The following is a 24,490-nucleotide window of genomic DNA, read 5'->3' on the forward strand; positions in this document are numbered from 1 at the left end:
ACCTTAGCGTCCGGACGACTGGCGTTGGTTTGTTGAAAACCACGTCCTCGACCTCGCCTACCAGGCGTGGCTGTTTGTCTACCAGGGCCTCGAAAGGGCTGAGGTCTAAAGAATTCGAACGCTGGTCCAGAGTATCCCGTGAAAAATACCTTTGTCCAAATTAGGACCAAACAACCTTCGCATAAGGTAATGCTTCTATTCTTCTCTCGACCTTTGCCTCCGCCTGCTAAGGACGCAGCCAGAGCGCTTGTCGTGCCACAACGAGTGACGCTGAAAGCCGAGAACTGACTAGGCAGACGTCCGGAGATGCTGTACATAGATAATCAGCAGCTTCGCAGATTTGATCAGCGAGAAGCATAAGGTGGACGTTTTGTAGGGCGGACCGGAGTCCTGTTATCCAGACAAGCAACGCCGTAGTTACCCAAATGCAAACCAAACACGGTCGAAGCAACACCCCTGCTGCTGTATACAGCGACTCTAGCATAGCTCAAATGGAGATGTCACTGACTTTGGAAACGGGTAACTAGACTGAAATCGGCGAGGTTTAGAAACCTGTGTATCAGGATCCTATTAACATCTTATTTAGAGATTCCACGCTGGAGATCTGTGGCCTAGTAAAGACCACCTTATAAATTGTCAGAGCCTCTTCAGTCCCTGTAAACTTCAGAGACTGACGCACCCACACTATCTGACTGCTGGTCTATTCACCCTTCTCACATTCATCTTGCGCAGTTAGGCCTGGCATAGAATCGTCAGGATTGCAACATAGCAGAAACTGGGAATTTATAAGGCAAATGAAAACTATCTTTGCAAAATAGGAGATGAAAATAAGATTTTACTCACCGGTAAATCTATTTCTCGTAGTCCGTAGTGGATGCTGGGACTCCGTAAGGACCATGGGGAATAGCGGCTACGCAGGAGACTGGGCACAACTAAAAGAAAGCTTTTGGTCTAACTGGTGTGCACTGGCTCCTCCCTCTATGACTCTCCTCCAGACTTCAGTTAGGATACTGTGCCCGGAAGAGCTGACACAATAAGGAAGGATTTTGAATCCCGGGTAAGACTCATACCAGCCACACCAATCACACCGTATAACTCGTGATACAATACCCAGTTAACAGTATGACAAAAACAGCCTCTCAACAGATGGCTCAACAATAACCCTTTAGTTAAACAATAACTATATACAAGTATTGCAGACAATCCGCACTTGGGATGGGCGCCCAGCATCCACTACGGACTACGAGAAATAGATTTACCGGTGAGTAAAATCTTATTTTCTCTGACGTCCTAAGTGGATGCTGGGACTCCGTAAGGACCATGGGGATTATACCAAAGCTCCCAAACGGGCGGGAGAGTGCGGATGACTCTGCAGCACCAAATGGGCAAACTCTAGGTCCTCCTCAGCCAGGGTATCAAACTTGTAGAATTTAGCAAATGTGTTTGACCCCGACCAAGTAGCTGCTCGGCAAAGTTGTAGAGCCGAGACTCCTCGGGCAGCCGCCCAAGAAGAGCCCACCTTCCTCGTGGAATGGGCTTTCACCGATTTAGGATGCGGCAGTCCAGCCGAAGAATGTGCAAGCTGAATCGTACTACAGATCCAGCGAGCAATAGTCTGCTTTGAAGCAGGAGCACCCAGCTTGTTGGGTGCATACAGGATAAATAGCGAGTCAGTTTTCCTGACACTAGCTGTCCTGGAAACATAAATTTACAGGGCCCTGACTACGTCCAACAACTTGGAAGGCTCCAAGTCTTTAGTAGCCGCAGGCACCACGATAGGTTGGTTCAGATGAAAAGCTGATACCACCTTAGGGAGAAACTGGGGACGAGTCCTCAATTCTGCCCTATCCATATGGAAAATCAGATAAGGGCTTTTACATGACAAAGCTGCCAGTTCTGATACACGCCTGGCCGAAGCCAAGGCCAACAACATGACCACTTTCCACGTGAGATATTTCAATTCCACGGTTTTAAGTGGCTCAAACCAATGTGACTTTAGAAAATCCAACACCACGTTGAGATCCCAAGGTGCCACTGGAGGCACAAAAGGGGGCTGAATATGCAGCACTCCCTTAACAAAAGTCTGAACTTCAGGTAGTGAAGCCAGTTCTCTCTGGAAGAAAATCGATAGAGCCGAAATCTGGACCTTAATGGAACCCAACTTTAGGCCCATAGTCACCCCTGACTGTAGGAAGTGCAGAAAACGGCCCAGCTGAAATTCCTCCGTTGGGGCCTTCCTGGCCTCACACCACGCAACATATTTTCGCCAAATGCGGTGATAATGGTTTGCGGTCACTTCTTTCCTCGCTTTAATCAGCGTAGGAATGACTTCCTCCGGAATGCCCTTTTCCTTCAGGATCCGGTGTTCAACCGCCATGCCGTCAAACGCAGCCGCGGTAAGTCTTGGAACAGACAGGGCCCCTGCTGCAGCAGGTCCTGTCTGAGCGGCAAAGGCCATGGGTCCTCTGAGATCATTTCTTGAAGTTCCGGGTACCAAGCTCTTCTTGGCCAATCCGGAACAATGAGTATAGTTCTTACTGGAATTGGTAATGACAATCCTGTACCACAAATCTGAGGTACTCCTGGTGAGGATGGTAAATGGGGACATGCAGGTAAGCATCCTTGATGTCCAGTGATACCATGTAATCCCCCTCGTCCAGGCTTGCAATAACCGCCCTGAGCGATTCCATCTTGAACTTGAATTTTTTTATATATGTGTTCAAGGATTTCAAATTTAAAATGGGTCTCACCGAACCGTCCGGTTTCGGTACCACAAACATTGTGGAATAGTAACCCCGTCCTTGTTGAAGTAGGGGCACCTTGACTATCACCTGCTGGGAATACAGCTTGTGAATTGCCTCTAGCACTGCCTCCCTGCCTGAGGGAGTTGTTGGCAAGGCAGATTTGAGGAAACGGCGGGAGGGAGACGTCTGGAATTCCAGCTTGTACCCCTGAGATACTACTTGAAGGATCCAGGGATCCACCCGTGAGCGAGCCCACCGATTGCTGAAGTTTTTGAGACGGGCCCCCACCGTACCTGGCTCCGCCTGTGGAGCCCCAGCGTCATGCGGTGGACTTGGAGGAAGCGGGGGAGGACTTTTGCTCCTGGGAACTGGCTGGATGCTGCAGCTTTTCCCCTCTACCTCTGCCTCTGGGCAGAAAGGACGCGCCTTTAACCCGCTTGCCCTTATTGGGCCGAAAGGACTGTACCTGATAATACTGTGCTTTCTTTGGCTGTGAGGGAACATGGGGTAAAAATGCTGACTTCCCAGCTGTTGCTGTGGAAACGAGGTCCGAGAGACCATCCCCGAACAACTCCCCCCCTTTATAAGGCAAAACTTCCATGTGCCTTTTAGAATCTGCATCACCTGTCCACTGCCGAGTCCATAACCCTCTCCTGGCAGAAATGCTGCGTCTTTAATATGCTCTACGGTTAGCAATATAGTGTCCCTGTCTAGGGTATCAATATTTTCCGACAGGGAATCTGACCACGCAGCTGCAGCACTGCACATCCATGCTGAAGCAATAGCTGGTCTCAGTATAATACCTGTGTGTGTATATACAGACTTCAGGATAGCATCCTGCTTTTCTATCAGCAGGCTCCTTTAGGGCGGCCGTATCCGGAGACGGTAGTGCCACCTTCTTTGACAAGCGTGTGAGCGCTTTATCCACCCTAGGGGATGTTTCCCAACGTGACCTATCCTCTGGCGGGAAAGGGTACGCCATTAGTAACCTTTTAGAAATTACCAGTTTCTTATCGGGGGAAGCCCACGCTTCTTCACACACTTCATTTAATTCCTCAGATGGAGGAAAAACTACTGGTAGTTTTTTCTCTCCAAACATAATACCCTTTTTTGTGGTACCTGGGGTAACATCAGAAATGTGCAACACATTTTTCATAGCCTCAATCATGTAACGTGTGGCCCTATTGGAAGTTACATTAGTCTCATCGTCGTCAACACTGGAGTCAGTATCCGTGTCAACATCTGTGTCTGCCATCTGAGGTAGCGGGTGTTTTAGAGCCCCTGATGGCTTTTGAGACGCCTGGGCAGGCACAGGCTGAGAAGCCGGCTGTCCCATATTTGGTATGTCGTCAAACCTTTTATGTAAGGAGTCTACAGTGTCCCGTAATTCCTTCCATATAACCATCCATTCAGGTGTCGGCCCCGCAGGGGGTGACATCACATTTATCGGCATCTGCTCCGCCTCCACATAAGCCTCCTCATCAAACATGTCGACACAGCCGTACCGACACACCGCACACACACAGGGAACGCTCTGACAGAGGACAGGACCCCACAAAGCCCTTTGGGGAGACAGAGAGAGTATGCCAGCACACACCAGAGCGCTATATAACACAGGGATGAACACTATAACTGAGGGATTTTCCCTTATAGCTGCTTAAATATATATTGCTGCGTCTAAATTTAGTGCCCCCCCTCTCTTTTTTACCCTTTGTAGCTTGAAACTGCAGGGGAGAGCCTGGGAGCGATCCTTCCAGCGGAGCTGTGAGGGAAAAATGGCGCCAGTGTGCTAAGGGAGATAGCCCCGCCCCTTTTTCGGCGGACTTTCTCACGCTTTTTTATGGATTCTGGCAGGGGTATTTTTCACATATATAGCCTCTGGGACTATATATTGTGATTATTTGCCAGCCAAGGTATTAATATTGCTGCTCAGGGCGCCCCCCCCCCCAGCGCCCTGCACCGATCAGTGACCGGAGTGTGAGGTGTGCATGAGGAGCAATGGCGCACAACTGCAGTGCTGTGCGCTACCTTGTTGAAGACCGAAGTCTTCTGCCGCCGATTTTCAGGACCATCTTCATGCTTCTGGCTCTGTAAGGGGGACGGCGGCGCGGCTCCGGGACCGGACGATCGAGGTCGGGCCCTGTGTTCGATCCCTCTGGAGCTAATGGTGTCCAGTAGCCTAAGAAGCCCAAGCTAGCTGCAAGCAGGTAGGTTCGCTTCTTCTCCCTTTAGTCCCTCGTAGCAGTGAGTCTGTTGCCAGCAGATATCACTGAAAATAAAAAACCTAAAATATACTTTCTTTTCTAGGAGCTCAGGAGAGCCCCTAGTGTGCATCCAGCTCAGCCGGGCACAAGATTCTAACTGAAGTCTGGAGGAGGGTCATAGAGGGAGGAGCCAGTGCACACCAGTTAGACCAAAAGCTTTCTTTTAGTTGTGCCCAGTCTCCTGCGGAGCCGCTATTCCCCATTGTCCTTACGGAGTCCCAGCATCCACTTAGGACGTCAGAGAAATGGGAGTATAAAATATACTGTGCATGTGGTAGAACTCACCGGGAACCCACTGGTACAGACATTGCAGTGAAACAACTTTTCAGTCTTTGCTGGTGACTGACTTATTATGTAACCAGACAAATAAATAGACAAAGAAACCAATTCCACCTCAGTAAAATTGCGAAAATGTGTATATGGTCAAAGTGCAGTGCACGTGGCCAGACCATAAGAAACCTGATCCAAAAATTCCTACCAACACCCCTGCGCCATCCGGTGGAGCAGTGTTGTAGGACAGGAACGTTCTGGAAAAGAAACCGAAAGTATGATTAAAATGGCCTCCAGCCATGTGCTTATAGTCAAACAACATAAAGCATATTTCGTTACATGACCATATATACATACATACAGTATTTTATATACATTTTCTATGGTATAACATTGTCTATGGTATAACAAATGCTACACGAATGCATATATAACACAATGCAGCCCCTTCTTTAGCATAGGCTGTGTATTGCTGCTGCTGTGGCATAATCTCTCCCCCCCCCCCCCCCCCCTGCAGCTGCGCTACAAGTAATAGGGACAGGGAAACTCCTGACCGCCCAACATGAGCCCACTAGTTACTAGAGGGCTGTTTTACAGGGACAGACCGCGGCAGCAGTGTGCACTGTCCGCTGTCTGAGTGATCAGAGGCGCCGGCATCCCCCCCCACAATAGGTTGGTTCAAATGAAACGCTGATACCACCTTAGGGAGAAATTGGGGACGAGTCCTCAATTCTGCCCTGTCCATATGGAAAATCAGATATGGGCTTTTACAGGACAAAGCCGCCAATTCTGACACACGCCTAGCTGAGGCCAAGGCCAACAGCATGACTACCTTCCACGTGAGATACTTCAACTCCACGGTCTGAAGTGGCTCAAACCAATGTGATTTTAGGAAATCCAACACAACGTTGAGATCCCAAGGTGCCACTGGAGGCACAAAAGGGGGCTGAATACGCAGCACTCCCTTAACAAACGTCTGAACTTCAGGCAGTGACGCCAGTTCTTTTTGAAAGAAAATAGACAGGGCCGAAATAAGGACTTTAATGGATCCCAATTTTAGGCCCATAGTTACTCCTGACTGTAGTAAGTGCAGAAATCGACCCAGCTGAAATTCCTCTGTTGGGGCCTTCCTGGCCTCACACCAAGCAACATATTTTCGCCATATGCGGTGATAATGTTTTGCTGTCACATCTTTCCTAGCTTTAATCAGCGTAGGGATGACTTCATCCGGAATTCCCTTTTCCATTAGGATCCGGCGTTCAACCGCCATGCCGTCAAACGCAGCCGCGGTAAGTCTTGGAACAGACAGGGCCCCTGCTGCAGCAGGTCCTGTCGGAGCGGCAGAGGCCAAGGGTCCTCTGAGATCATTTCTTGTAGTTCCGGGTTCCAAGTTCTTCTTGGCCAATCCGGAACGATGAGTATAGTTCTTACTCCTCTCTTTCTTATTATCCTCAGTACCTTTGGTATGAGAGGAAGAGGAGGGAACACATAAACCGACTGGTATACCCACGGTGTCACTAGAGCGTCCACAGCTATCGCCCGAGGGTCCCTTGACCTGGCGCAATATCTTTTTAGCTTTTTGTTGAGGCGGGACGCCATCATGTCCACCTGTGGCCTTTCCCAACGATTTACAATCAGCTTGAAGACTTCTTCCGTCTTCTGGCTCTGCAAGGGGGACGGCGGCGCGGCTCCGGGAACGGACGATCGAGGTCGGGCCCTGTGTTCGATCCCTCTGGAGCTAATGGTGTCCAGTAGCCTTAGAAGCACAAGCTAGCTGCAAGCAGGTAGGTTTGCTTCTCTCCCCTCAGTCCCTCATAGCAGTGAGTCTGTTGCCAGCAGATCTCACTGAAAATAAAAAACCTAACAAATACTTTCTTTTCTAGTAAGCTCAGGAGAGCCCACTAGGTGCATCCAGCTCTGGCCGGGCACAGATTCTAACTGAGGTCTGGAGGAGGGGCATAGAGGGAGGAGCCGGTGCACACCAGATGTAGTACCTAATCTTTCTTTTAAGAGTGCCCAGTCTCCTGCGGAGCCCGTCTATTCCCCATGGTCCTTACGGAGTATCCAGCATCCACTAGGACGTCAGAGAAATATTTAAAAGTAAAAAATGTATGTCCCCCTCTGGAGGTCCACACTTGTGCTTCCTGTCCATGTGAGCACCGAAAAAACACTGAGGTATTCTGGGAGTATGGAGGGGAGGAGAGTTACTGAAATTTGAATATTCAGTGCCCAGTCCTTGCTAACACCGTCCATATCCCCAAGAGTACTCCAGTGACCCCTAGTGGATGAAAAAGAAAGGGACCCTTTTTAGACTCCTACCAAGACCAAAGCCATGGCATGCCACGGGTGGTCTTCTGTTTGCCGGCGGTCGGGCTCCCGGCGCTCAGTATACCGGCGCCGGGAGCCCGACAGCCGGAATACCGACAATTATTTTCCCTCGTGGGGGTCCACGACCCCCATAGAGGGAGAATAAAATAGTGTGGCGCGCGTAGCGCGCCACCGTGCCCGTAGCGTGGCGAGCGCAGCGAGCCCGCAAGGGGCTCATTTGCGCTCGCCAAGCTGTCGGTAAGCCGGCGGTCGGGCTCCCGGCGCCGGGATGCTGGTCGCCGGGAGCACGACCGCCGGCCAGCCGTAGTGAACCCAATGCCACGACTGATTAGGTGCATTTCCGAGACACAATGAGCTCATCAGCTGCCATGTTCTGAAGTAATGCAAATGCAATGTGGATGAGCCCAGACAAAATTAGAGAAACTGATCTGAGCCTACATTACTACAAGTTCTCCCTTACGGTATTGGCTCCAAGAACCTATCAAATGCTTTAAGTGAAGCCAAAGAAAAAGGTATTTGTGAGGATACAAACAATTCATTTAAACTTGGGGGTTTCATTTGATTTTCAGGTCTGTACCATCCCTTAGGGTTGCAGCATTCGGGAACCAGAATATTGGTCGTCTTAGAAAACCGTACTATGGTAGGAGAATCCACTATATATAAAAAAAAAAAAATCCATAAGGGTTGCGTCCTGTGATCAGGTCTGGTTCATGCATCGTATACTCTTGCAATGGACTATAGAATTCTTGACACAGCCGACACTAAATCCTCAATACTATGCAGTGTACTGGTATCCTTGTCAAAATATCAATGTCAGTATCCTGCAGAAGGAGGGTAGATCCCTGCTTGGCACCCCTTGGAAGTGTAGCAAGCTGCATAGGAGTTACAGATTAGTAAGGGATCTTGCTGAGGATGGTGCTGCCATAACTTTCAGCCAAGTGTGAACGCTGACCATTCACCCACATGTGAAAGAGACGACACTCATTTAGAATAAAATGTAAAAAACAAAACAAAAACCTCTTCATTAATTTTTAAATTCAAGTCCATGGCATTCTCAACCTAGGAACAGGCATGCGCAGAGACTGACTGGCGGGTGCCGCTCCGGACTTCCCCCCCCCCCCTCCAAGGCATTATAGTGTTCTCTCACCTCCCATGTCCTGGATATAGACTGCTTACCTGGGCCGCCCAGGTTAGCAGTCTATGGGCCGCCCAGGTGAGCAGTCTATATCCAGGACAGGGGAGGTGAGAGAACACTATAATGCCGTGGAGGGGGAGTCCGGAGCGGCACCCGCCAGTCAGTCTCTGCGCACGCCTATGAACCTAGGATACAGAGACTGATATTCATTAAATTCAGCCAAGCTTTTTGGGGGGGGACATAAACCAGTGTGTTTTAAAGGGAAGCATTCGATATCCCGGCTGTCGTGATCCCGGCGCCGGGATATCGACAACTATTCTCTCTTGGGTGTCCACGACACCGCTGGAGAGAGAATAAATAGCGTGGCGCGCAGTCGTGCCCGCAGCGTGGACGAAGGGGCGTGGATGAAGGGCACGGACCAGGCCCACGCCGAGAGGTCTGGGGATTGGAAGGCCGGTACCACTATTTCTTTGTTAAGGTGGAAACGGTACACCACCTTGGAAAGGTAGCCAGGCAGTGTGAGATCAGCCTTGTCCCAATGAAAGATCAGAAAAGAGCGACAGGAGAGTGCACCCCAATTATTACACCAAACGGGTATATGCAATAGCAAGATATAAAAAATATAAAAATAAAAGGTATTTGCCATTAACCATTTGAGGTCTACTGATTCCAGGGGTTCAAAGAAAGGTTCCCGACGTGCCTGGAGAACCACTAACAATTCAGACTGAGCATTTGGAGGGACAAAGTGCGGTTGAATATGAAGGAACCCTAAAGAAATGTGCGAACATCCAGCAGTGAACCAATTCTGCGTTGAAACCAGACTGACAGAGCAGAGACATGTACGTTCAGAGGCCAGGCGGAGTACAAGGTCCAATCCGGCTTGAAGAAAGCCAAGGATTCGGGAAACTAAAAAATAGGATTTTACCTACCGGTAAATCCTTTTCTCATAGTCTGTAGAGGATGCTGGGATCCACATTAGTACCATGGGGTATAGACGGGTCCACCAGGAGCCATTGGCACTTTAAGAGTGAGAGTGTGGGCTGGCTCCTCCCTCTATGCCCCTCCTACCAGACTCAGTCTAGAAACTGTGACCGAGGAGACTGACATCTTCGAGAGAAGGAGTTAACACAGATAGTGGCGAGATTCATACCAGCTCACACATACAAGGCACATCAAGCTAACTAGCTTGAAAAACTCTGCAACTGCTGAAACATTACTTACCAAGTAACAATGCAGTACATAACTAAAAGTTGTACTGAACCAGATAACGACTGCAGGAAAACGAAGCACTGGGCAGGCGCCCAGCATCCTCTACAGACTACGAGAAAATAAGAATTTACTCACCGGTAATTCTATTTCTCGTAGTCCGTAGTGGATGCTGGGTACTCCGTAAGGACCATGGGGAATAGACGGGCTCCGCAGGAGACTAGGCACTCTTTAAAGAAAGATTAGGTACTACATCTGGTGTGCACTGGCTCCTCCCTCTATGCTCCTCCTCCAGACCTCAGTTATCGAAACTGTGCCCGGAAGAGCTGACATTACAAGGAAAGGATTTGGAATCCAGGGTAAGACTCATACCAGCCACACCAATCACACCGTACAACTTGTGATAACTATACCCAGTTAACAGTATGAATAACAGCTGAGCCCCATTCAACAGATGGCTCAGAACAATAACACTATAGTTAAGCAATAACTATATACAAGTATTGCAGAAGTCCGCACTTGGGACGGGCTCCCAGCATCCACTACGGACTACGAGAAATAGAATTACCGGTGAGAAAATTCTTATTTTCTCTGACGTCCTAGTGGATGCTGGGTACTCCGTAAGGACCATGGGGATTATACCAAAGCTCCCAAACGGGCGGGAGAGTGCGGATGACTCTGCAGCACCGAATGAGCAAACTCAAGGTCCTCCTCAGCCAGGGTATCAAACTTGTAGAATTTTGCAAACGTGTTTGATCCCGACCAGGTAGCAGCTCAGCAAAGTTGTAAAGCCGAGACCCCTCGGGCAGCCGCCCAAGAAGAGCCCACCTTCCTCGTGGAATGGGCTTTTACTGATTTAGGATGCGGCAGTCCAGCCGCCGAATGAGCCTGCTGAATCGTGCTACAGATCCAGCGAGCAATAGTCTGCTTAGAAGCAGGAGCACCCAGCTTGTTGGGTGCATGCAGGATAAACAGCGAGTCAGTTTTTCTGACTCTAGCCGTCCTGGAAACATAGATTTTCAGGGCCCGGACTACGTCCAGCAACTTGGAATTCTCCAAGTCCCGAGTAGCCGCAGGCACCACAATAGGTTGGTTCAAATGAAACGCTGATACTACCTAAGGGAGAAATTGGGGACGAGTTCTCAATTCTGCCCTGTCCATATGGAAGATCAGATAGGGGCTTTTACATGACAAAGCCGCCAATTCTGACACACGCCTAGCCGAAGCCAAGGCCAATAGCATGACCACTTTCCACTTGAGATATTTTAGCCCCACGGTCTTAAGTGGGTCAAACCAATGTGATTTTAGGAAATCCAACACAACGTTGAGATCCCAAGGTGCCACTGGAGGCACAAAAGGGGGCTGAATATGCAGCACTCCCCTGACAAACGTCTGAACTTCAGGCAGTGAAGCCAGTTCTTTTTGAAAGAAAATAGACAGGGCCGAAATCTGGACTTTTATGGATCCCAATTTTAGACCCATAGTCACTCCTGACTGTAGGAAGTGCAGAAATCGACCCAGCTGAAATTCCTCTGTTGGGGCCTTCATAGCCTCACACCAAGCAACATATTTTCGCCATATGCGGTGATAATGTTTTGCGGTCACATCCTTCCTTGCTTTTATCAGCGTAGGAATGACTTCAACCGGAATACCCTTTTCCATCAGGATCCGGCGTTCAACCGCCATGCCGTCAAACGCAGCCGCGGTAAGTCTTGGAACAGACAGGGCCCCTGCTGCAGCAGGTCCTGTCGGAGCAGCAGAGGCCAAGGGTCCTCTGAGATCATTTCTTGTAGTTCCGGGTACCAAGTTCTTCTTGGCCAATCCTGAACGATGAGTATAGTTCTTACTCCTCTCTTTCTTATTATCCTCAGTACCTTTGGTATGAGAGGAAGAGGAGGGAACACACAAACCGATTGGTACACCCACGGTGTCACTAGAGCGTCCACAGCTATCGCCTGAGGGTCCCTTGACCTGGCGCAATATCTTTTTAGCTTTTTGTTGAGGCGGGACGCCATCATGTCCACCTGTGGCCTTTCCCAACGATTTACAATCAGCTGGAAGACTTCTGGATGAAGTCCCCACTCTCCCGGGTGGAGGTCGTGCCTGCTGAGGAAGACTGCTTCCCAGTTGTCCACTCCCGGAATGAACACTGCTGACCGTGCCATCACGTGATTCTCCGCCCATCGGAGAATCCTTGTGGCTTCTGCCATTGCCATCCTGCTTCTTGTGCCGCCCTGTCGGTTTACATGGGCGACCGCCGTGATGTTGTCTGACTGAATCAGCACCGGCTGGTTTTGAAGCAGGGGTTTTGCTTGACTTAGGGCATTGTAAATGGCCCTTAGTTCCAGAATATTTATGTGTAGGGAAGTCTCCTGACTCGACCATTGTCCTTGGAAGTTTCTTCCCTGAGTGACTGCCCCCCAACCTCGGAGGCTTGCATCTGTGGTCACCAAGACCCAGTCCTGTATGCCGAATCTGCGGCCCTCGAGAAGATGAGCACTCTGCAGCCACCACAGCAGAGACACCCTGGCCCTCGGGTACAGGGTGATCAGCCGATGCATCTGAAGATGCGATCCGGACCACTTGTCTAACAGATCCCACTGAAAGATCCTTGCATGGAACCTGCCGAAGGGAATTGCTTCGTAAGAAGCTACCATCTTTCCCAGGACTCGCGTGCAGTGATGCACAGACACCTGTTTTGGTTTCAGGAGGTCTCTGACCAGAGATGACAACTCCTTGGCCTTCTCCTCCGGGAGAAACACCTTCTTCTGTTCTGTGTCCAGAATCATACCCAAGAACAGCAGACGCGTCGTAGGAACCAGCTGCGACTTTGGGATATTCAGAATCCAGCCGTGCTGTTGTAGCACTTCCTGAGATAGTGCTACTCCGACCAACAACTGCTCCATGGACCTCGCCTTTATAAGGAGATCGTCCAAGTATGGGATAATTATAACTCCCTTCTTTCGAAGGAGTATCATCATTTTGGCCATTACCTTGGTAAATACCCTCGGTGCCGTGGACAGACCAAACGGCAACGTCTGGAATTGGTAATGGCAGTCCTGTACCACAAATCGGAGGTACTCCTGGTGAGGTGGGTAAATGGGGACATGTAGGTAAGCATCCTTGATGTCCAGTGATACCATATAATCCCCCTCTTCCAGGCTTGCAATAACCGCCCTGAGCGATTCCATTTTGAACTTGAACTTCCTTATATAAGTGTTCAAGGATTTCAAATTTAGAATGGGTCTCACCGAACCGTCTGGTTTCGGTACCACAAACATTGTGGAATAGTAACCCCGTCCCTGCTGAAGGAGGGGAACTTTGATTATCACCTGCTGGAGGTACATCTTGTGAATTGCCGCCAGTACTACCTCCCTGTCCTTGGGAGTAGCTGGCAAGGCTGATTTGAGGTAACGGCGAGGGGGAGACGTCTCGAACTCCAGCTTGTATCCCTGAGATACCACTTGTAGAACCCAGAGATCCACCTGTGAGCGAACCCACTGGTCGCTGAAGTTCCGGAGACGGGCCCCCACCGCACCTGGCTCCACCTGTGGAGCCCCAGCGTCATGCGGTGGACTTAGTGGAAGCAGGGGAGGATTTTTGTTCCTGGGAACTGGCTGTCTGGTGCAGCTTTTTCCCTCTACCCCTGCCTCTGGGCAGAAAGGACGCGCCTCTGACCCGCTTGCCTTTCTGAGGCCGAAAGGACTGTACTTGATAATACGGTGCTTTCTTAGGCTGTGAGGGAACCTGAGGTAAAAAAGTCGACTTCCCAGCTGTTGCTGTGGATACGAGGTCCGAGAGACCGTCCCCAAACAGTTCCTCACCCTTATAAGGCAAAACCTCCATGTGCCTTTTAGAATCAGCATCACCTGTCCACTGCCGAGTCCATAATACTCTCCTGGCAGAAATGGACATTGCATTAATTCTGGATGCCAGCCGGCAAATGTCCCTCTGTGCATCCCTCATATATAAGACTACGTCTTTAATATGCTCTATGGTTAGCAAAATAGTGTCCCTGTCAAGGGAATCAATGTCATCAGACAGGGAATCAGACCATGCTGCTGCAGCACTACACATCCATGCTGAAGCAATAGCAGGTCTCAGTATAGTACCTGAGTGTGTATACACAGACTTCAGGATAGCCTCCTGCTTTCTATCTGCAGGCTCCTTTAAGGCGGCCGTACCCTGAGACGGCAGTGCCACCTTTTTTGATAAGCGTGTGAGCGCCTTGTCCACCCTAGGGGATGTCTCCCAGCGTAACCTATCCGTTGGCGGGAAAGGATACGCCATTAGTAACCGCTTAGAAATCACTAGTTTCTTATCTGGGGAACCCCACGCTTCTTCACACAATTCATTTAACTCATCAGATGGGGGAAAAGTCACTAGCTGCTTTTTCTCCCCAAACATAATACCCTTTTTTGTGGTAACCGGGTTAATGTCAGAAATGTGCAACACATTTTTCATTGCCGTAATCATGCATCGGATGGCCCTTGTGGATTGTACATTTGTCTCATACTCGTCTACACTGGAGTCAGACTCCGTGTCGACATCTGTGTCTGCCATCTGAGGTAGCGGGCGTTTTTGAGCCCCTGATGGCCTCTGAGATGCCTGGGCAGGCGCGGGCTGAGATGCCGGCTGTCCCAAAGCTGCGTCATCTAACCTTTTATGCAAGGAGTTGACACTGTCGGTTAATACCTTCCACATATCCATCCACTCTGGTGTCGGCCCCGCAGGGGGCGACATCACACTTATCGGCACCTGCTCCGCCTCCACGTAAGCGTCCTCATCAAACATGTCGACACAGCCGTACCGACACACCGCACACACACACAGGGAATGCTCTGACTGAGGACAGGACCCCACAAAGTCCTTTGGGGAGACAGAGAGAGAGTATGCCAGCACACACCAGAGCGCTATATAACAGAGGGATTTACACTATACACAAGTGAATTTTCCCACAATAGCTGCTTATATCACAATTTGCGCCTAAATTTATGTGCCCCCCCCTCTCTTTTTTACCCTTTCCGTATTGTATACTGCAGGGGAGAGCCTGGGGAGCGTCCTTCCAGCGGAGCAGTGAAGAGAAAATGGCGCTGGCTGTGCTGAGGAAGATAGCCCCGCCCCTTCAGCGGTGGGCTTCTCCCGCTTTTTTAATAATAATTATGGCGGGGGATTAGGCACATATACAGTTTAGAACTGTATTATGTGCATTTTGCCACTTAAGGTATACTAATTGCAGCCCAGGGCGCCCCCCCCCAGCGCCCTGCACCCACCAGTGACCGGAGCGTGTGGTGTGCTGTGGGAGCAATGGCGCACAGCTGCAGTGCTGTGCGCTACCTTATTGAAGACCGGAGTCTTCAGCCGTCGATTTTCTCCGAAATCTTCAGTCTTCTGGCTCTGCAAGGGGGACGGCGGCGCAGCTCCGGGAACGGACGATCGAGGTCGGGCCCTGTGTTTGATCCCTCTGGAGCTAATGGTGTCCAGTAGCCTCAGAAGCACAAGCTAGCTGCAAGCAGGTAGGTTTGCTTCTCTCCCCTCAGTCCCTCGTAGCAGTGAGTCTGTTGCCAGCAGATCTCACTGAAAATAAAAAAACCTAACAAATACTTTCTTTTTAGTGAACTCAGAGCCCACTAAGTGCATCCAGCTCTGGCCGGGCACAGATTCTAACTGAGGTCTGGAGGAGGGGCATAGAGGGAGGAGCCAGTGCACACCAGATGTAGTACCTAATCTTTCTTTAAAGAGTGCCCAGTCTCCTGCGGAGCCCGTCTATTCCCCATGGTCCTTACGGAGTACCCAGCATCCACTAGGACGTCAGAGAAAAGGATTTCCCGGTAGGTAACCAAAATCCTATTTTCTCTTACGTCCTAGAGGATGCTGGGGTCCACATTAGTACCATGGGGATGTACCAAAGCTCCCAGAGCGGGAGGGAGAGCGAGGAGGCTCCTGCAGCACTGATTGACTGACCTTCAGATCATCAGAGGCCAAAGTATCGAACTTGTAGAACTTAGCAAACGTGTTCGACCCAGACCAAGTTGCCGCTTGGCAAAGTTGTAACGCAGAAACACCCCGGGCAGCCGCCCAGGAAGAACCCACCTTACGAGTAGAGTGGGCCTTAACAGATTTTGGACACGGCAAGCCTGCCGTAGAGTAAGCATGCTGGATAGTGAACCTAATCCAGAGAGATATCGTCTGATTTGAAGCAGGACACCCTAGTTTCTTGGGAACATACAGGACAAACAGAGTCCGATTTCCTGTGAAGAGCAGTCCTCTTCACACATTCTCAAAGCCCTCACCACATTCAAGGACTTTGACGAAAATGAGGAGTCAGTAGCCAATGGTACCACAATAGGTTGGTTGATATGAAATGCCGACACAACCTTTGGAAGAAACTGCCGACGTGTCCGGATCTCAGCTCTATCTCCGTGGAATATCAAGTAAGGGCTTTAACAGGACGAAGCTCCCAATTCTGACACACATCTAGCAGAAGCTAAGGCCAACAGCGTGACAGCCTTCCATGTAAGAAATTTGACCTCTACCTCCTATAGAGGCTCAAACCAGTCTGACTGGAGAAACTGCAACACCATGTTAAGGTACCAAGGCGCCGTAGGCGGTACAAAAGGTAGGTTGGATGTGCAGAACTCCCTTCAAAAAGTCTGAACCTCAGGGAGGGAAGCCAATTGTTTCTGGAAGAAAATGGACAGGGCCGAAATCTGGACCTTCACATAGCTCAACCTCAGGCCCATATCCACACCTGCTTGTAGGAAGAGGAGAAACCATCCCAGTTGAAACTCCACCGCAGGAAACTTCTTGGACTCACACCAAGAGACATATTTCTTCCAAATACGATGGTAACGTTTAGACCAGTGATCTCCAACCCATAGCTCGCGAGTTACCGGTAGCTCGCCGTAGTATTTTCAGTAGCTCACAGAGCGCACGGGCTTAGGCAGTCACTGGCACTCATCCTCTCTTCATTTTTAATATGGTTCCGGCCGTCAGCCAATCAGAGCTTGTGGACTGGCAGTGGCGGCACCTGATTGGCTGCTGGACAGCGAATTTTGATTGGCTCACTTACCGACACTATATTTTAAATGCCCGCCGCCGGAGACTGTCACCTCACCGCAGCCGCTCTCCGGACTTCACAGGAGAGCCGCGCGCTGCACTCTCCTCCCCTTCCGTCCCTCATACAGGAAGAGCAGCACCGGCGGCAGTAGAAGCCAGCAAGGGTTAGCACTGTGTGGGGCACTGTATCACACAATGCATTGTATCTGGCACTGACGGGGGGGGGGGGGGGGCATTGTATCTGGCACTGACTGGGAGGCATTATTTGTGTATCCGGCACTGCTGAGGGGCATTATTTGTGTATCCGGCACTGCTGAGGGGCATTATTTGTGTATCCGGCACTGCTGAGGGGCATTATTTGTGTATCCGGCACTGCTGAGGGGCATCTGTATATCTGGTACTGCTGAGGGGCAGTACTTGTAGTTGTGAGGCCACACCCACTTATGAGGCCACTCCCGTTTTCGCAAGAACGCACGCGCATTGGTGGGAGGGGGTAGCGCCTTCAGAGGTTTTATTTTCCGAAAGTAGCTCACACCCCAATTAAGGTTGGAGACCACTGGTTTAGACGTTACCCCTTTCCTAGACTGTATCAGGGTAGGAATGACCTTCTTCGGAATGCCCTTCCGAGCAAGTATCAGGCGTTCAACCTCCATGCCGTCAAACGTAGCCGCGGTAAGTATTGACAGGCGAGCGGCCCCTGCTGCAGCAGGTCCTCCTGAAGAGGAAGAGGCTCGGCTCTTCCTGCAAGAGATTCAGAAGGTCCGCGTACCAAGCCCGCATTAGCCAGTCTGGAGCAATGAGGATCGCTTGAACTCTTGTTCTCCTTACGAGCTTTAGAACTCTTGGAATGAGTGGGAGTCGTGGAAACACGTACACCGCCTGGAACACCCACGGAGACACCAGGGCATCCACTGCCACTGCTTGTGGGTCCCTCGACCTGGAACAATAGCGTCAAAGCTTCTTTTTGAGACGAGAGGCCATCATGTCTATTTGGGGTAACCCCCAAAGGTCTGTTATTTCCTTGAACACCTCCGGATGGAGACCCCACTTCCCCGGATGGAGATCGTGTCTGCTGAGGAAGTCTGCTTCCCAGTTGTCCACTCCCAGAATGAAGATTAAAGAGGGCACCAAAGCGTGTTTTTCTGCCCAAAGGAGGATTCTCGTCACCTCTATCATCGCAGCTCTACTTTTCGTTCCGCCCTGTCTGTTTATGTAAGCAGTCATTACATTGTCCGACTGCACTTGAATGGCCCGATTTCTTAGAAGATGGGCCGCCTGAAGAAGACCGCTGTAGACGGTTCTTAGTTCCAGGATATTGATAAGCAGGCCGGCTTCCAGACTTGAAAACCTTCCTTGGAAGGTTTCCCCTTCAGTGACTGCGCCCCAGCCCCAGAGGCTCGCATCCGTGGTTAGAAGAAGGACCCAGTCCTGAATCTCGAACCTGCGGCCTTCCATAAGGTGAGGTAATTGGAGCCACAAGAGGAGTGAAATCCTGGCCTTTGACGACAGACTAATTCTCTGGTGTATATGTAGATGAGATCCTGACCACTTGTCCAGGAGATCCAGTTGGAAGGCCCGAGCATGGAACCTCCTGTACTGGAGAGCCTCGTAAGAGGCCACCGTCTTCCCCAAGAGGCGAATGCATTGATGAACAGACACCCGGGCTGGCTTCAGGACATCCCGGACAATTGTTTGCATCACCAACGCCTTGTTCTGCGGAAGAAACACCCTCTGCACTTCCGTGTCGAGGATCATCCTCAGAAAAGACAACCTCCAGGTTGGTTCCAAATGAGATTTTGGAAGGTTCAGAATCCAACCGTGGACTCTGACTAGGCGGGTCTTGAGTACAATGGACTGCAACAGCTCCTCCTTGGATGATGCTTTTATCAGTAGATGGTCTAAATACGGAATGATGTTCACCCCCATTTTCAGAGTAGAACCATCATCTCCGCCATCACCTTGGTGAACACCCGTGGCGCTATAGAAAGGCCAAATGGCAGGGCCTGGAACTGGAAAGGACAGTACAGAAATGCAAAACGAAGATAAGACTGATGCGGTAGCCAAATCAGAATGTGGAGGTACGCATCCTTGATAACCAGGGATACCAGGAATTCCCCCTCTTCCAGACCTGATATCACCGCCCCGAGAGACTCCATTTTGAACTTGAACTCCTTCAGAAAAGGATTCAGTGATTTTAGGTTCAGAATGGGCCTGACCGAACCATCCGGTTTCAGTACCACAAAAAGGTTGGAATAGTAACCCATGGCTTGCGAATGAGGAGGCACTGGCACAACGACCTCTGCCTCCACCAACTTCTGAACCGCTGCTTGTAGGATAGTCCTGTCCGCCAGCAGAGCTGGCAAGCCAGATTTGAAAAATCGGTGAGGGAGATTTTGAAATTCCAACCTGTATCCCTGGGGGACAATATCTACCACCTAGGGATCCAGGCCGGACAATACCCAGACGTGACTGAACTGTCTGATACTCGCTCCCACTGGCATGCGGAGGACTTCGGCATACTGGAAGCAGGCTGTTTCCTGGGAACCTGCCGCAGCAGATTTCTTGGATTTAGCTCAACCTTCCCTAAAGAAGGTATTGGACAGCTTGGCCTTTCAAGGCTTGTTAAATCAAAAGGACTGCGATGCTGATGAAGAGAAGGATTTCTTCAGAGCAGGTGCTGCTGAGGGAAGAAACGGGAGACTTACCCGCCGCAACCGTGGATATCCACCAGTCCAAAGCTTCCCAAAAGAGAGCCTGACCTGTGTAGGGTAGGGACTCCACACTTTTCCTGTATTCCGCGTCGGACGGCCACTGGCGCAGCCACAGTCCCCGACGAGCTGAAACAGACATGGAAGAGATCCCCGCAGCCATGGAACCCAGATCTTTCATGGATTCTACCATAAAACCTGCTGAATCGTGAATGTTACGCAAAAACAATTCAACATCACCCTTATCCATTGTATCCAAATCCTCAAGTAAGGTGCCTGACCATTTCACTATAGCTTTTGCAATCCATGCACTAGCAATAGTGGGACGTAATACGGCCCCCGAAGCCGTGTACATTGATTTAAATGTATTATCAATCTTTCGATCAGCTGGCTCCTTTAAGGCGGTAAATCCCGGAACAGGCAAAACCACCTTTTTTGAGAGTCTGGACACAAGATGCGTCAACAATTGGTGGGCTTTCCCATTTTTTTCTATACTCCTCAGGGAAAGGAAATGCCACCTGGACCCTTTTAGGGATGTGGAATTTTTACTCAGCGTTTTCCCATGCTTTCTCAAATATAGCCTTCAATTCCTTTGACGCAGGGAAGGTTAGCGAGAATTTCTTATTTTCAGTGAAAAAAGCCTCCTCAACCTTCTCAGGTGTGGTATCCGTAATATTCAACACATCCCTGATAGCCTCTATCATCAATTGCACCCCCTTTGCAAGAGAGGCAGACCCCCGCAACACATCCCCATTACCGTCTGTGGTATCAGAATCGGTATCCGTGTCATCTTGCATGACATAAATAAGCGAAAGTTTGTGGGGGTATACAGCGGAGCGTCCTGAGGTACCAGAATCGGCCCATACTGCCATTGAGTACTGTAATACATGGGTTGCGGATTCATTACTTGCAACCCTATCTGAAATCTGAGAAATCCAAGATTTGATAGAGGGAAACCACTCAGGTTCCCTTGCTGGAATCTGTGCTAGACCAGTGCTATCCTGATTACATGGAATGGGATCACCCTGGGATCATATCCTTCGCAGCATATGACACAGTGTCCCTGGACATAGCTAAAGTAGACCACAAAACACTCCACACACACACACAGGGGAGGGCAGAGTTCCCCCCCCCCCCCCCCCCCAAGAATGGCAAGACAGAGAAAGATTGGAGCCAACCCACACACAGCGCTTCTAACCAAAGGGAGACCCCTTGCCAGCGCTGATTGTGCACCTTAATAGGATGCACAGTTGTATTGCTGCCTCCCCCCCCCCTCCTACAACCCCCATGGTACCGTGAGAGATAGCTGGCGTTGCTGTGGAGGTACCTGCTTTCTCCTGGGAGGCGCTGTGCAGGCAGGAAAATGGCGCTGAACACTGCTGGGTCTGCTCTGAGGAGAAGCTCCGCCCCCAATATGGTGCTGTCTTCCCACTCTTCATCTGATTATACTGGCCTGAGGATTGATGCTGGCTGAGATCCTGGTACCCCGACAGGCTTTGTGACCAGTGCAGGGTGTAAGCGCTGGCCCAGGGCGCCCCTCACCACGCCGCACTATGTACCGCTGAGCCATCCCGGAGCGCATTTAATACTGCGCTCCTACCCTGCTACCACCATCTTCACACCAGCCCCCCATTTCCAGGCAGGGGGGGTCGTTGTCTTACTCGCCACAATCTTCAGCTTTGTAAGGTGTTGGCAGCATGCTGCTGGGGTGAGCGATCCCCTGAGGCGAGGAACGATCTATACCCTCAGAAGCTCAGTGTCCTGTCAGCAGAGTAAGTGGTTCAGACCCCGCAGGGCAGACATTATTCCCCCCCTTAGTCCCACGCTGCAGGAAGGATGTTGCCAGCATCCACCCTGTAAAAAAAAAAAATCAAAAATAATATTTTACTAGAAAAGCTCTGGAGAGCACCCCTAGCTGTGACATTTTCTAAACTAAGTCTGCTAGGAGGGGCATAGAGGGAGGAACCAGCCCACACTCTCAAACTTTTAAGTGCCAATGGCTCCTGGTGGACCAGTCTATACCCCCATGGTACTAATGTGGACTCCAGCATCCTCTAGGACGTAAGAGAAAACCAGAGGATAACGGCATCATACAGCGCACCACTGGAAGTATGCATGCCACACATGTTAATAGACACGGGCTGAGGCCGGCTTTGAACATGGTCTCAACCACAGAGCGAGAGAAACCTTTGGACCTTAGGAGGGATGACTTAAGAATAACACAGTCAAAGACAGACGGGCTAGACAACAGGTCCGGACATAGAGGAAGTGAAAAAGGAGCATCTATGGAGAGACTGGAGTTCAGAGAACTAATGGTGCCTGGGCCTCCTTCTTGCTTGAATGTGTGAAACACCCGAGAAAGGAGGGAGACTGGAGGGAAGTGGTACCCCACAAGGAAGGTTCACTTCACTGCCAGGGCGTCCACAAGACTGCTTCAGGATCTCTTGTACGGAACTCGTACATGAGAACTTTGTGTTGCCCGTGAGGCCATGAGGCGCATGTTCGGCAGGCCCCATTTATCCACCAGAAGTTGGAAGACATCTGGGTGAACAGCCCACTAGCCGACGTACACGTTGTAACAGCTGAGTAAGTCCAATTCCCAGTTGAGTGTCCAGGAGATGAACATCGCCGAGATAGTTTGGAGACAGCGTTCAGCCCATCAGAGAATGTGAGAAACTTCTTACATTACTAACAGACAGCGAGTGCCTCCCTGAGGGTTGAGGTAGGCCACCGCAGTGGCGTTTTCGGATTGGACCTCGACCGGTCTAACGTGGAGAATGGACTGTGCCAGTCTGACCGCTTGAAGCTCCAGAAAGTTTATTGGTAAGCAAATTTCGGCATTAGGTGGAATAAAAAAATAAAAATAAAAAAATAAAGATACACAAACCATCCTGGACAAAAATAATTTTGGCAAATTTTTACTAATTTTTGTATATTTTATACTCCCAATACTACCCAACCCCCCCTCTTTTTTCAACATACCGTATGTCTATATCGCATTCCATTTTTGAATAAAAACAAAAGTTATTTCACACAACCATAGCATCTGTATTATCCATACCTGACTATATCATAGACACACATGATTATCTCAGGCGCATCTGTTAAACAAATACTGCTACATCCTGGACAATGTCCTGAAGGGACAATCCCGCTGCACAGGACTTGCATGAGACCAGTGTAGGAGCCCGCAGAGGCTGGTAGGATATAGCGTTGTATAACCTGGCTCCTAGCAGAGGTATAGAGGGAGACTGGAACCTGGAAGGACCAGAGCATCCTAGGTATGTGTGCGCTATATAAATAGCTGGTAATAAATTAATATTAATAATAAATAAATCCTAGTATCTGCTAAAGCTTTATCTGTTTCATGCCCGCTCCTATCCACCAGCTACACCCCATTGTCTCCCCTGTGGGGCCACATGATCCCTGAAAAAACAAGCTGAGTGCAGTAGTAACGCATGGTGAATTTTCAGATTGGTAAGGGAACAAAAAAATTTGAAATTAGCTTTTATTACCTGGAACATATCTGATCAGCTCATGGCCCTGAAGATACAGAATGTAATTTAGCCATCTATAGGGGAGTAAGGAGTTAAAAGTTTTCTAAAAGGGGTGGTCTTCTGTATGCCGAATGTCGGGATCCCGGCGCACAGTATACCGGCGCCGGAATCCCGACACCCGGCATACAGACAACTATTCTCCCTCGTGGGGGTCCACGACCCCCCTGGAGGGAGAATAAAATAGTGTGCCGCGCGTAGCGCGCCACCGTGCTTGCAGCGTGGCGAGCGCAGCGAGCCCGCAAGGGGCTCCTTTGCGCTCGCCACGCTGTCAGTATGCCGGCGGTCGGGCTCCCGGCGCCGGTATGCTGGGCGCCGGGAGCCCGAGCGCCGGTATACCGTACGACACCCTTCTAAAAGTGCAGTGGATTGCCAGGTTAATGTAAATTACATCAATAGCTCATGAGGAAATGTCAACTGTGGAATTTAGCTTTAATAGTCCCTTAAAAAGACTTTCTTGTGCAGAATCTGGTTAACCCCCAAAATTCATATCCTGGAGAAGCACATACCTTCACATGAGGGGGTAACTGCTCTATTGGAAGCTGGGGTTGCAGGTGTTGGAGATCCAGTGGGCACAGGCATGCTAACAGACTCTGGTGCATTAGACCCAGACTGAGGAGAGCTTACAGCTTGTCCTGGGGCTCCACTTCCCATGGCATTCTGTCTTGGAGAGCGGGGCCTGTGGGTCTTGGGGGAAAGTCTTTGTACTAAAAAAAACAAACAAACACAAAGCCATCCATAATATTAAACACAGCACTGTATGTACAAAGCATATAGACCTTTGTGATGTGACATTCAAACAAGTGTATCAGACTTACCCCCACTCACAACAGATGACCAAGTGCCACCTGAAGAGTTATTTCGAGTTGGTGGAGCAGGTTCCCCAGGTTCATTGCGAGAAACAAACTCCAGACCTCCACATATCGTGCTCCTACCATTAGAAACTCTATGAGTACGGGGATGCCGCTGTGCTTTGGGTGACATCCTTGGAGGTCCTAAAATCAGGCAAAATGCCAAATTTACTCATATAGCAAGCTAAACATGGATGAAAATAGTTTGGTATGGATTTTGACATGTGGCAGAAATAAAGTTGCTGTGAAAATATACATACAACTTTTATTTTTTATTATTACAGAAAAAGCATGTGACAAACCAAAATGCATTACTACATATATATGTTAAAAACAAGCACATTGTAATAACACACTAACATATTTTGCAA

The 24,490-nt window shown here is 49.8% G+C and overlaps 1 protein-coding gene across 10 annotated transcripts in view; it reads right to left on the reverse strand.

Annotated features, from left to right (window-relative positions):
• ATXN2 (ataxin 2) overlaps positions 1-24,490 on the reverse strand; it is a 381,295-nt gene that overhangs the window by 132,961 nt on the left and 223,844 nt on the right. For all 10 annotated transcript variants that reach the window (XM_063964383.1, XM_063964388.1, XM_063964386.1 and 7 more), the window contains 2 exons: positions 24,087-24,263; positions 23,778-23,975 (listed from right to left, as the gene is read on the reverse strand). In XM_063964383.1, coding sequence (XP_063820453.1) covers positions 23,778-23,975; positions 24,087-24,263 — 375 coding nt within the window. The remainder of the gene's footprint in view (positions 1-23,777; positions 23,976-24,086; positions 24,264-24,490) is intronic.

Source organism: Pseudophryne corroboree, chromosome 1, assembly GCF_028390025.1.
Source record: "Pseudophryne corroboree isolate aPseCor3 chromosome 1, aPseCor3.hap2, whole genome shotgun sequence".
Taxonomy (NCBI): domain Eukaryota; kingdom Metazoa; phylum Chordata; class Amphibia; order Anura; family Myobatrachidae; genus Pseudophryne; species Pseudophryne corroboree.